The 14,099-nt window shown below is 43.6% G+C and overlaps 1 protein-coding gene and 1 non-coding gene across 2 annotated transcripts in view; both read right to left on the minus strand.

Moving 5' to 3' along the window:
* Window positions 1-14,099, minus strand: part of LOC139061451 (SCO-spondin-like) — a 195,330-nt gene that overhangs the window by 142,844 nt on the left and 38,387 nt on the right. The window contains exons 18-21 of the mRNA XM_070541441.1: window positions 13,132-13,302; window positions 6,513-6,750; window positions 3,288-3,482; window positions 1,009-1,134 (exon numbers count right to left, since the gene is read on the minus strand). Coding sequence (XP_070397542.1) covers window positions 1,009-1,134; window positions 3,288-3,482; window positions 6,513-6,750; window positions 13,132-13,302 — 730 coding nt within the window. The remainder of the gene's footprint in view (window positions 1-1,008; window positions 1,135-3,287; window positions 3,483-6,512; window positions 6,751-13,131; window positions 13,303-14,099) is intronic.
* TRNAS-CGA (transfer RNA serine (anticodon CGA)) lies at window positions 7,838-7,910 on the minus strand. The gene has a single exon. It is a non-coding gene; the product is annotated as a tRNA-Ser (tRNA).

Consider the following 14,099-nt stretch of genomic DNA (forward strand, 5'->3'; position numbering starts at 1 on the left):
CGAAATCCTATTGCATTATTTCGCAGCCGTAACGTGCCCATTTCCTTTAAAGGCTGTGCAAGCGCTAAGAACGGAAGGAGTGAGCACGTCTTTTGTTAATAATGGGGTGTCCGCTGTTCAAGAAATTCAATTGAAGATACGGAATGGCGTGGTCTGTCACAGAGAGTTTTAGAACTATGTGTTATAAATAATGTATATTAATGCAAAAGGTGGTAAATTGCTTCATTGTGCGATAGGGTAGTTGTATTCTAGTCCTCTACACCACAAACATTTGGCTCGGTCCTACAGGATACGTTCCAGAAGTCACGCTAGCCATTACCTGTAATCTGGAACCTTTACTGCAGATTTAGAATTCACATTTGTCATAATGGCGCTGTGCATAATTTGTACGTTGTCAAAGCACCGTTTAGTGAAAACAACTAAATGTCGAAATTCTTAACCTTTGCGCTCACATTTCTGTCACACTTATCAATTCCGAGCATAAATATCGAGCTTAATCGGAAACGATCCGCGAAATTTCCGAAATGAGTGGTTTGCTTTTTCTTTCCATAATGTTGTATTTCTGGGAGCTTAAGATTTTGTTTGTATATTTGTTTCATGACTTTCTTTTATTCAATCTTTTCGTCATCGTCGTACAGCCATCTGGGCTCCAAACCACTCGGGCATCCAGCTGCGTCTTGTGTACTACGCTCGTACTGTTGGTTTCTCTTTATTACTACATTTTTCGTTTTGGCCTGCTGGACGCGTCAGCACCACTAAGCGTTTTATGCTAACGATTTTGTCACCATTCTGTAACGCTACCCCGAAGTCTCCCATTGCCTTCGGTCCGAGCGACGTGGCAGTTTCAAACTCCTTCGAAAGCTGTGAGAACAAAATGCCTTCCTCGCGCAAGTTGACAGCCCTCATTAGCATTCATAAATGCGCGAGCGAGATTTTATTGCAGGCGTCGCGGCCGCTTCAGCCCTGATTCCCGACGACGGGCTCGGGAGCCTGCTAGCGTGTACGCACCACTGATTGCATTCGATGTCAATTTTGTCTCCGTCGGCGTAGCTTCGGAGTCCGTGCTGACAGGGACACGAGGTGGGTGGAACGCAGGATCCGGTCCTCTCGTCTCGGACGAAGCCCTTTCGGCATCTGCAGCGAAAAGCAGCGACGACAGTCAGAGCAGTCTTGTCACGCGTGCATCCCTTAAGGCATGTTTCCGGCAAGACGGCAGAGTCTACGTACACTCTTATTTCAATCTTTCGCACGCTCGAATAACGTGCTTCACGACGTGCACGACACGTGTTTCGCCGGGGGAAGCTCTCTGTCCTGTGTTATAAAGTAAATGTGGGCTACGGCTCTCTTTAGATATGCAACGCACTGTGACTGCTTCGTGGTAAAAGCGCAAGTGCGATTTTCTTAGGCAATGCAATCAAAAGGCAACGAAAGTGTTGGCTGCGAAGTGCATATCAGATGGTATTAAATACACACACTTCGACATTCGCTCTTCTTCTGTTTCCCTGCATGCACGGTAGCCAGCCGGGAGCGACCTTGGTTAACCTCTCGGCCTTTCCTTATTATAATTATCTTGACGCTTTAACTATTCCGTTTGTACGTTCGAAAAAATAAAATGGTAAGGTATACCTGACAACAACGCTAAAGTGTTGGCACCATTCAATAGAGTACTACAGTGCACGAGAACAATAAAAGCAAACATGCACCGGGTACGTTGTCCTTTTATTATTTTACGTTAAGTTATTAAATCACATTCACACAGGCTTCAGAAGTCCATAATCACTACGAGTGTTCGGATCGACATCTCATTCGTCTTGCCAACAGTAAAACTGGACGGCATACACTTGTGGCGTGGAGATACATTATCTCTTCTAATGTGGCCAATGCCGGTTAACAGCTTCCAGAACACTGAACAATTTTAGGTGCATGGCCTTTACAACTGCATGCGTTGTTGTGAAGGATACGTTGCTCGCTGTTACCGACCAGCATATTCTGTAACGATATAACGTAACATTCGTATAATGATAAATGACACAATATGGTGACACTCGCATTTCGATGAAGGCGAAATGCGAAAACACCCGCGTATTTAAACGTAGCTGCACGTTAAAGAACCCCAGGTGGCCTAGATTTCCGGAGTCCTCCACTACGGCGTGCCTCATAATCATATAGTAGTTTTGGCATGCAAAACCTCATAATTTAATTTTTAGTATTGTGACACTAATACTATCATTTAAGACCGCATTTTTACATGCTAACACACCAAAGGGAGGCACCTGTCAGCAAGCCAGTTGATGCAAACCAAACACATGCGTGTGTATGGTTTTTTCTCGGTCACGGGTTGAAGTCCATGGAGGGTTTCTAATCTCTTACGAATGATCGCGAATGCGTTCGGAAGCTCTTGCGAACATTTTGCTGGTATTAACTAGAAAGTGATACCATACCCTTTACGGCATGTTGTCAAACCCAAAGCTCTGTTACAAGAAATATTTTCGAAATTTCTTAACAATTTACTGTCGCTACGCATTCGGGGGTACTTGTCATGGTCTTCATGGCAGAGAGTAAAGCCAGCTACGTTTTACAAAATCTCCATAGTTCGTCTTCGGACGGCCTTACGCATATTCAAGAAATGTCTATGCGATACGTGGTACCAGACAATGGCTATAAATGTGATAGCAAGAAGTGCATACGAAATGAGTAGAGTGAGCAGAAAAGACCTCTTGACAAATTGTTTTCTGCGCACTCGGCACGTGCTCGCTGCACGTGACGTGATAGGCGTTGTTTCATAAAAGGGAAACGTCGGTGCTGCCTTCACTGCAGCACGAAGTTACGAAGGAAATCCATGGGGGTTCCTCAGAAAGAAAAGTCACGAGTTAAAAGAAAACGGCCTGCATTGGACTGAATTCTCGCTCGACTCTTTGGCTGCGCAGGTTCGTGTCTGGCAAAGACGCATCGGTTTCTTTTGTAGCTTCATGCTACACTGCGGTAAATACCATTTGCTTCTTTCAGGTAACTGCCTCCACCTTACAAATTTCCGCGGAACTTATATGCCACACCAGTGTTGTGGCATAATGAAATATTTGTTGTTATATTGTGGTTACGTACTTTTCGAGCATTTTCACATTCTCGACACAGTATTTCCACGTCGTGGCTACTGCAAGTACTCTGAATTCGCCCAACAATCTGAAGGACCACGTAATAGAAAAAAAAAGAAGCCTCTATCGGCTGCAAACAAGAATGTATTGCTCACGCGTCGATGTACAAAAAAAGAACAATGAAAGGAGGCTCACTGGCATCCCGCTTGGCATACGTCGACGGCGCAGCTTCCAGCAGCCGGTGGGCTGTGCAGTGAAGCGCAGGTGGCAGGGCAATTGGAACGGCATTCGGTGTACTCTTCGTTTGCGCCACACTCTCCAGCCGGAGGCACGAGGATCACTTCGTCGGCGCTCGCTGGTCTGCACTGCCACTGGGCGCCCAGGCACTCACTGCGGGCAAAAAATGGAAGTGTTGCGTGACTCTTAGACTAGGCGACATATAACTACGATGTTTCAAGTGCCAGAAAAGTCGACAGGTATACTGTCTTTCTTTTTCTTGTTTTTAACATCGCCATAGAAGGCGGCGTCGTACTGGTGTAAACTCTTTGTCAGCGCCTTACAGACTTCTCAGGTGCGTGTTTCTCCCTAGGAGGAGACAGATACAGGGCGTTACGGATAGAAAGTTCGACGTGTGATATGATGGGTAGATAACTTCTGTGTTTATTTCGATCAACCCTGTAATCTTTACAATGTTGAGAGAGGTCCTTATCGCTCGCTATGTTGCTCCAAACACATTCGCCTAAGTTGGGAGTAAACTGATCAGTTGCACAGAAAGGAAAATTGCACTCTGTAGGGTGGAGCGGATGTCGGAACACCCTTTTTGCGGCCTCACTTTGAGTTTCAGAAATAGGTACATTTATTAGCAGAACACCCTTAGTGCACCCTTTCATTAATTTCGAGATGGCATAAGGGTATTTTATGGGTCACACACTCCTTGTATCATTTATGAGGAGTCGGGCACTTGAACATTTAAAGTAAATGAATAGACCTGAGTGTCTATTTACCAGCGGTTTGTGTGAAGTCATTTTTTGAGCACATCAGGTGGTGGCCGTAGGCATGGATGGCAACATGCCTATTTCGTGTACATGGCGTACTCAGTGATGAAGAGGGAGAGACATAGCTGTTTATTTTATTTCCTACCCTGCCTTAGCTTTTTACCGCTCGTTTCGTTTGAGTTGCCTGAGATCACAGTTGTTTTATATAGATCTGCTGCCAATCGCCAGCAAATCATAGCGCATCAGCCAATCATAAGACCTATGTTCTTTCTGGTATAGGGCCGGGGCCTTTCGTAGCCTCATTCAGTATCCGTTGGAATCAACATCTGCAGGTACATGCGAAGCAATCTTCTAGCGATAAGAGCGTAGAATTTATTGCGGAGGTGGCGCGCCGCGGTCGTAAAGCGGAGAGAAATACTGTGCCGTCCTTCCTCTCCATCTTGTCTTTCACAGCTTCACCTAAAGCGTTTGACCTCGATGCTGAATTATACGTAAATTGAAGCACTGGAGCACGTGGCGTCAGCCTATCACAGCAGCTAGAGACGCTACTGCGCTCTTAAGGTGCTTTATTATTCATCTGGTCGTGTCGGTGGAGTGGTGGAGAGAAAAACGTTTTCGTACGTAAGAACAAAGTCATTTTGCGGACTCGCTGAAGTGCGTTACGCCCTGGCAGACGGGAGAATTTAGAATGGTGAAGGGGTGGGGGAAAAATTATTGACATCAAATCTTTATGCAGTTGTTTTCTCGACACTGCGTAGGGGTGTCCTAACCTAACCAAGAGAAATTGCACAGCGAAATATACTCCATACATAAAACCCCACAAACAAGGTCGTTCAGAATATTGGGATGAAACTACCACATTGGATATAGCATTGAGCAAGTCGTATGAATATTTTAGCAATGGGTGTGAAATATATCGAAAAATGAAAAACGGCATACAATCCGTCGCACTAATCGATGCACCAGACCATGTACACCAGCACATACAGGTCTAAAGATATCGTCTCGCCTCATAGGCTCATAGGTAGAAGACCACACGAAAGGAGCGAATATTCTATGAAAACCTGACTGTAAGTCCGGACATCATGAAGTATCTGCAGTATATAAAATATTTTAGTATCCAGGAACAACTTAAACGCCGCCCTACGAGATACAGAAAAGGCAATGTGGTGTTAAATTATCTGCAAAAATATTTTTCTTTAATTTACACAGTGAAATACTACCTCTGAAAACTTTGTTACACGAAGAGGCCTTTCTGTATCTACCGTGAATTGTCGAGTTTGCGATGTACAGGAAACTATAGAGCACTGCATCATAAATCGTAAAGATGCAATATTATTTTAAGATGGGCCTCAAAAAACATTTAAGACAGGCTTCATTTTGAATCAGCATGCAATCCACACTTGATCGCACCCACGAAGAAGACGTGCCATTTGATATGTTTTCCTAATTGGACTACATAGCTTATGGAAGGCACGCATGCTGAACCTAAGCGCTGAACCTATCATTGCGTCAAAATTTGAGTATGCTCAAATGATTGGTCACTTCGTGGAGATGTGTGACTTAACAGAGTTTGAGTGTGCTCAAAGGATTGGTCACTTCGTGGACATGTGTGACTTAACAGAGTTTCAAATGGACTGGTACCGCCTCTTGACAAATTGTTTTATTGTTGCAACATTTTGAAGTTGAAAACTACTTGTACTTGTGCGGCGCACGATGCATGCGCATAGCATGATTTATGGGTTATTTCTAGGCCATGAATATGAGATGTGTTGGTTAGCTTTTTGCACGTTTCTCGCGTTAACACTTTTCTAACGTATGCATGATGCAATAAATGCAACGTAAGAAAGAAAAACATGGAGTGGAGGAGAGGTAACGGTAACGGCAATCTGTAGATCCACAGTTCGAGCCTGGCTGCACAGCTTTTCTTTCTTTCTTACCGTTAGTTTTTTTAATAAACATCGCGGAAAGTACTTCAGTATTATTCCGGCTGGCGCGCGAACGACTAGTGTAGTGGTAGAATAAGAAATGACGTAGTAAAAATGAAACTTAGTGTGCATTTCTGCAAAAGACACACTGGAGGAAAGTGTGCAAATAAAAAAAGACGCCGTTTCGAGTGGCTGTATTAGCTCGTCTAAGCACCCGCGTTTATGTGTGTAAGGCAGTGAGTTATAGGCGCGATAAAATACCCTTAAGGAATTTTCCATAATGTGTACTACTTAGTAAAGCAACTGCTCTGTCAAAGTACCACAGCGTAGTGCCGGCATCAAAAACTCTTCAATTTTTCTGTTGTCAATTTCTGTTCAATTGTCAAGCTCCATTGACGGGGCACACTCATATTTTTTTAGCACTCCTCGCCACTTGTGGTGGTAGTCCCCTTTGAACGCACGAAGAAGTGTGCCGACGCGGGAAGTACTGTACGCACCAGTGCTGGCCGTGTCTACGCTGCTTGAACCCCGCGGGGTACTCGTGGCCGGCGAACAGGCAGCCGCACTGGCTGACGGGCACGCAGCGGCCGCGGCGGTCCAGGCTGAAGCCCGGCTCGCAGGCGCAGCCTTCGACGCAGCGTCCGCCGCACGACGCGTTGCGCCCGATGAGCGCGCAGCTGGAGTCGCAGACGGGCGCGCAGCTTTGGTACGTCTGGCCCTGCTCGCAGTAGACGCCTGCAAGCACATCGAAAGTGACAGCGTCAGCGCAGATGACAGGGTAGGAGTTCCTGTTCGCGCCGTATGATCGGGTTGCTGAATATGAACGAAACGCGAGTAACGGGCGATTTGTGTTCTCTCGCTTTGCGCGCAGAAAATAGTTTTGCACCCTTAAGTGCTATTATTTCCTGCACCCTTAAGCCCCCTGCACCGTTTATCATTTGCACCCTTAAGTGCTGTTAGCACTCTTATTCTAAGGTTTAAGAGCGAACAGTACATTGGGACAAATAAAATTTCTCCCGTGGGTCCCTTTTGAAGGAACAAAGCAAAAAACGAAAAACAAAGGAAGCTTGATGACACGAAAACAGACGATCCGAGGACTGCATGCAATCAGGTTTTATAGTTATCACTTCCAAACTCTCCTGTAAAATATTTTGGTGCATATTAAGCGGTACGAATTAGCATACAGTTTTCAACTACGGATTTTATCATCGCTGGTGTATAGCTTGCGGTCGTTGTCGGGCGCAGTAATCTTTTTCACGGCTTTAAGGTATGACGCCAAGCTCAAAACTTCATTTTTTTTCATACAAGTCCTGCCTTGGTTTTTGCCTAATTAGATGTTGAAGTTATTGGAGAACATTTTGAAGAAATAGTTTTGTTCCAGCGCTGTCTCTTTGAAAAGATTTATCAGAACACGTAACCCCATACAGTGTCGGCGAAACACATGATGACCCTACGGCTTCCATGTTTAACACACAACAATGCTCGAATTATGTAAGGTTTTTAACGTGAACATCATGTTCAAACAGGAAACATCCATGTCCAGCACATATATATATCTGTGGCAGGCATAAGCTGCAACATATATATATATATATATATATATATATATATATATATATATATATATATATATATATATATATATATATATATAAACGAGAAGAAAAGGGGTTAACCGAGGGGCCCGATTTTTATTAGTCATTTCATGAGAAGCGAACAAACACTGACACCAAGGACAACATAGGGGAAAGTACTTGTGCTTAATAAATGGAATGAAAAAAACGATAAACTAATGGCAATTAAAGTGGGTGAAAAAACAACTAGCCGCAGGTGGGAACCGAACCCACAACCTTCGCATTTCGAGTGCGATGCTCTACCAATTGAGCTACCGCGGCCAGTTTCCCCATCCACTTTTCTCGGGTATTTATGTGTACTAGTAGAACCCTGGGAGTGTTAGCCAGCGCCACCACTCACCACTCACGTCCGCCGCCTAGGTCTGTGAGTGGTGGCGCTGGCTAACACTCCCAGGGTTCTACTAGTACACATAAATACCCGAGAAAAGTGGATGGGGAAATGGTGCCGCGGTAGCTCAATCGCTAGAGCATCGCACGCGAAATGCGAAGGTTGTGGGTTCGGTTCGCACCTGCGGCAAGTTGTTTTTTCATCCACTTTAATTTCCATTAGCTTATCGTTTTTTCATTCCACTTATTAAGCGCAAGTAATTTCCCTATGTTGTCCTTCGTGTCAGTGTTTGTTCGCTTCTCATGATATGACTATATATATATATATATATATATATATATATATATATATATATATATATATATATATATCTATATATATATATATATATATATATATATATATATAATGAGAAGCCAACAAACACTGACACCAAGTACAACATAGGGGAAATTGCATGTGCTTAATAAATGAAATAAATTAATGATAAATTACAGGAAATTAAAGTGGATGAAAAAACAACTTGCCGCAGGTGGGAACCGAACCCACAACCTTCGCATGTCGCGAAGACGTTCCACGGCCGCCCTCAAGGTCTGTGAGTGGGGGCGCTGGCTAACACTCCCAGGGTTCTACTAGTACACATAAATACCCAAGAAAGTGGATGGGGAAACGCCGCCGCGGTAGCTCAATTGGTAGAGCATCGCACGCGACATGCGAAGGTTGTGGGTTCGGTTCCCACCTGCGGCAAGTTGTTTTTTCATCCACTTTAATTTCCTGTAATTTATCATTACTTTATTTCATTTATTAAGCACATGCAATTTCCCCTATGTTGTACTTGGAGTCAGTGTTTGTTGGCTTCTCATTATATGACTAATAAATATCGGGTCCCTCGGTTAACCCCCTTTCTTCTCGTCTATTACTAACGAGGGTCTCGAATCCGGCAACATTGATGCCTTCAGGTAGCATATTTGGGTTTATTGACCAGTTGCCTTCACCCGAAAAGATCATGTTCTCGTGACGCCTGCGGCAAAAAAGACGTTCCACGTCCGCCCTCAAGGTCTGTGAGTGGGGGCGCTGGCTAACACTCCCAGGGTTCTACTAGTACACATAAATAGCCAAGAAAGTGGATGGAGAAACGCCGCCGCGGTAGCTCAATTGGTAGAGCATCGCACGCGACATGCGAAGGTTGTGGGTTCGGTTCCCACCTGCGGCAAGTTGTTTTTTCATCCACTTTAATTTCCTGTAATTTATCATTACTTTATTTCATTGATTAAGCACATGCAATTTCCCCTATGTTGTACTTGGTGTCAGTGTTTGTTGGCTTCTCATTATATGACTAATAAATATCGGGTCCCTCGGTTAACCCCCTTTCTTCTCGTCTATATATATATATATATATATATATATATATATATATATATATATATATATATATATATATATATATATATATATATATATATACGCTGTAGCTTACTCCTTTATACTAGTAGCTGCAGTGTGTTGAAATTCGCAGTGCACATGCGAGGGAAACCACAGATTTGCGGGCAATCAACGCACAAATCACAGCTCGCAAAGCACAGGGTGACAGGATTGCTTTGAGGAAGTGCATTGAAATTTGGCAATTAATGCGAAGGCTGGCCGCAGTATTCTCAAGTCAAGCTCTGCGCTAGAAAGAAACAGTCGTACATCAGTCAAACGTTTTTTAACCTCGCAAAAAATGCTAAAATGGTACAAATTGGCGAAGGGCAACCAAACACATCAATGTTAGCTTTCCGACTTTCAAGTTCGCGGTATCAGTCGTTCCCTGTTATTTCAGCTATGTGAAGAGTGGCGCACTTCATATGCTGAAAAAAGGTAGAATGGATCGTGGTCCTTAAGACTATCAGAACTTGTCTCACACTTCACCAGCTGCTAATGTGAAAGCCCCGCATTACACTATTGATGCTGCGGAACAACTTAGAGAAGGAAGGACAAGGTACCCTATCGGTAAAATTAGAGAAAAAAAGTTACAGGAGGTGACAAGATACAAATTTGGTGAATTGTGGCTCTCATATATGTTCTTTGTGAGTGTTGCAAATGCTTCAAATCTTCTTTTTTGTGGTTGTGATTGAACAGCTTATTTTTAAATTCGTTCATAGGCCAACAATCATAAATATTTTCCTTGTAGAGATATTTAAATTGAGCTGTACTCTTATTTCTTGCATACTTCGCAGTCTAATGAACTACAAAAATATAAGTTTGTACGACAACTGTTGATATGACTCCATATTATATAAAGCGACAAGAACAGCATATTCTTCTGTTATTGCATCATTACGCTGCCACTATTATTCAGATCTGGTTAGTTTTTGTTCATTGCATAGATCAATATCTGTCCTATGTTGCTTTATTATGGTGAGCTAAATTTATACTAGAAAAGGTGACGTCCAACCAACATTCGTCTAATTTCTTAAAGTAAAAATTATTTAAATTTTCAGACGTGCACACAACACTTCACTTTGCATAGAAAATTTCATTCTATAATATAGTCTAACAGTCTGTATATTTACTCCTCTGCAGAATGAATATTTCTCGTACTTGGCGAACACAAAGAATAAAGTGTGTATTAAAACTGCTGAATTGACACAGAGCGTTGGACATGGAAAATATGACAGTCGGAATGCACACATTTGCTCACATTTCTAACACAAGAGCAGCATTTATTTGCCCTTTGCCATTTCGTAGCATTGATGCGCTCTCTCGAAGCTAAACAACATTTGACAGAACGCTCAGATCCATGATTATTTCCTTCCAGAGCAGAGCTTCATTCCAGAATGCTGCCGCCACCCTCTACATTAATTACCAAGTTTCAATGCGCTTCCTAAAGCAATCCTTTCACCTCGTGCGTTGCGAACATTAATTATGGGCAATGATTCCCTGCAAGCTTTTGTTCCCGCCACCTTTGTACTCCCAACTTCATCATACTGCAGCTATTAGAATAAATGAGAAAGCCACTGCGTATAGGCACAACATAAAAGCAACTAGCAGTTCATTTAATGCGCGAAAAGGCGGCGGAGTGCAAACATGTTTCAAACGTAGCGCGTCCAACATGTTACTGCTTATGTTCATCCCAAGCAGGAACATGCTGAAAACGTTTTGAGGCGTTCATTTTTTTTGTAAGCTTATATAATCGCTTCAATAAATAAGAAAATACCACAAAATTTGAGCATTCTTATGGTACACATGAAAGCGGTTCCGTCACTGTTCCTTTCAAATACACTGCGTAGGGTTACAAGTTTCTTTTTATCTTTCAAAGCAACAGCGCTCGAACATAAATTTTAATGCAAAATGCCCTCCAACTCATTGTACATCTGATTAGGCAAAGATTAGAAAATTGGCTTTTCATGAGCACGAGGTCGCGGGATCGAATCCCGGCCACGGCGGCCGCATTTCGATGGGGGCGAAATGCGAAAACACCCGTGTGCTTAGATTTAGGTGCACGTTAAAGAACCCCAGGTGGTCAAAATTTCCGGAGTCCTCCACTACGGCGTGCCTCATAATCAGAAAGTGGTTTTGGCACGTAAAACCCCAAATATTATTATTATTATTGGCTTTTCAGGAATCGAGTTTTCAACTTGTATTTTTTTAGGACGTTAGCCATCACAAAGCAGCACCCATTAGGGCAGAAAATTGAAGAAGAAAAGAAATTCGAAGGACGTGATTTCGAAGCCGAAACATGTCATGCAATGTTGCCTGCAATGTTTGTTATGCAAGTCTGTCAAATTTTAAGGGAAAGATTACTGTTGACACGGGGGCGGGGGCGTCCGTGATGGGTATATTCCTCTTAAACGCCACTGAGTGCTGGGGGAAGTGGTAAAATAAAGTAGCGTAATAGGTAGTTTTGAGCACCAGATAAATAGGTTGACTGTTACCATGTGGTCGTTTCAAAGCTACGTATAGTGGTCGCTTGGAATTAAAAAAGAAAAAGAAACGTCGATGCGAACATGAACATGACATCGCCTATTTGACTTTTGACCACGCTTGGTTCGTCATTTAGCCCAGTCCAAGAAAGTACACAACTGCCGTAGCGCTCCTAATTGAAAGTACTACTGCACCTAAGCAATGAGAGTAACGGGTACCGCTATGCAAAAAAAAAGACAATTGGCATTTCGAAAGCAATCAAAGCTGCCTTGTTCGCTGGCCAAGCGGCACGTCATGTTGTTGCTGTCAGCAGAAAAATAGTTGCAACCAAGCTTTTCTTTGAATTCTGGTGTTTCCCATGCGAAACTCACGACCTAATTAAGAGGCACGCCGTAGTGAAGGACTCCGGAATAGTTGCATCCATCTGGGGCTCTTTGACGTGCACCCAATGGACGGGTACAGGGCGCGTTTTTGCATTTCGCCCCGATCAAAAAGCGGCCGCGGCCGCAGGGATTCGATCCCGCGATCTCGTGCTTAGCAGCGCAACGCTTTAGCTGCTTAGCCACCAGGGAGAGTTGTTACAACTAAGCTTTCATACTGAAACTGCCGACAGACAACACATAAGGGGAGGACAGTTTTCTAAAGGCATTGTTGAACATATTTTTTCGTAAACGTGCGCCCTTTGTTCTGAAGAAGAAAAGTAACGAACGTAAAGTGCTCGCGAAAGGTAATTCTCAATTATATGATGAAAAAAGAGCAACAATAAACCCTCAGAACATGTCCCTATTATGTGTATACTAGTGTTGTGGTGACACACCTGGCCAACGGTACATATTCGTCACCACTTAAAAAGAAAGGTTATCATACAGGCGAGTGCACCTACTCACCAATAAATGATCAGTTCTCATCTACGATAATTATAACCGTACAACAGGCCACACTGAGCCAAGTCATGGCTTTTGTAAGGCCATTTACGAATAAGCCACAATGTACATTAATAACTCTTTTATAGAGGTAATATTCGGATTTCTATTCTGTCACGAATTTCTAGTAATTGATAAGGAACAAATAATTTCTTGCGGATGCTTCAGAATTGACGCGGTGCAAGGAAGCCCTGCCAGCTACAGGATGGTGCGCATACATCCCCATCGCTTCTTGTTGTTTTATCTTAGCGTGCTTATTTCGCGCCAGAACTATCCGTTGCGCTCGTCTGACGGAGTTGAACTTCCGGCTACGCTAGCGGCCACTCACCACAGATGGGCACCTGAGGTCTCCAGTCGATCACGTGACCCTTGGAAGCGCATGCGTGCGCGTAGTGCGAGAACACCGGACACAGACAGTCTCCGGAGTCCGAGTGGCAACCGCACGAAGCCTGGATGCAGAGCTCGAAGTACGGGTCCGGGTTCACCGAGTGATGACACACTGAAAGACGATCGCGGATGGACACAAACCTTTTGGCGACGTGGCTGCAGTACCACGTGGGATTCTGCGGTGATCGTGTACGTTGCTGCACTAGGGCGAGATTGAAATGAGCAGCTCGTTTTGTCCCGTGTGACTAAAAGTTTTGAAGAAGCCTATCACTTATATAGAAAACACCAGGTTGGCCGTTGCTCTCTGAAAGGACGCAGGTTCCTAGAGCTATTGTTATTTTACAATGTGTTACAAACAAGACAATTGTCATTGATAAGGACACATAGTTAGACATACTATACCTGCAACTCCTCAAGCGTGGACCATGCTATGAAAATACGCCGAGTATAACTACCACATCAACTTGTTGGAGTATGCACTCTCCCTCCCCCCCCCCCCCCCCGTAGTGTAGGTGATTACAACTGCTTACCGGGAGTAATTATTACTGCGCCTCCTTCGTCGTTTTTTTTTTTTTTATTGTGGGCACATTTTTGCACCTCAGGCAAATATTCCATTGACTATGTTATTACGTACTTGAAGAGCGCTGCGAAGACGTGGACTAAAAGAGGAACACGTGCGACGGGCAAGGCGCTACTTCCAACTAAATGTTTTTTTTTTTAAGAAACAGAGATTTCTGAGATTACTTTGTTTCTTCAAAAAACATTTAGTTGGAAGTAGCGCCTTGTCCGTCGTACATGTTCCTCTTTTAGCCCGCGTCTTCGCAGCGCTCTTTTCTTCAAGTATCCAAAACCAACTCGCCCACATCAAGCTTCTGCTGCTTCAGACGTGTCATTACGGCATAGTCATAA

Source organism: Dermacentor albipictus, chromosome 6 (assembly GCF_038994185.2).
Source record: "Dermacentor albipictus isolate Rhodes 1998 colony chromosome 6, USDA_Dalb.pri_finalv2, whole genome shotgun sequence".
Lineage (NCBI taxonomy): Eukaryota > Metazoa > Arthropoda > Arachnida > Ixodida > Ixodidae > Dermacentor > Dermacentor albipictus.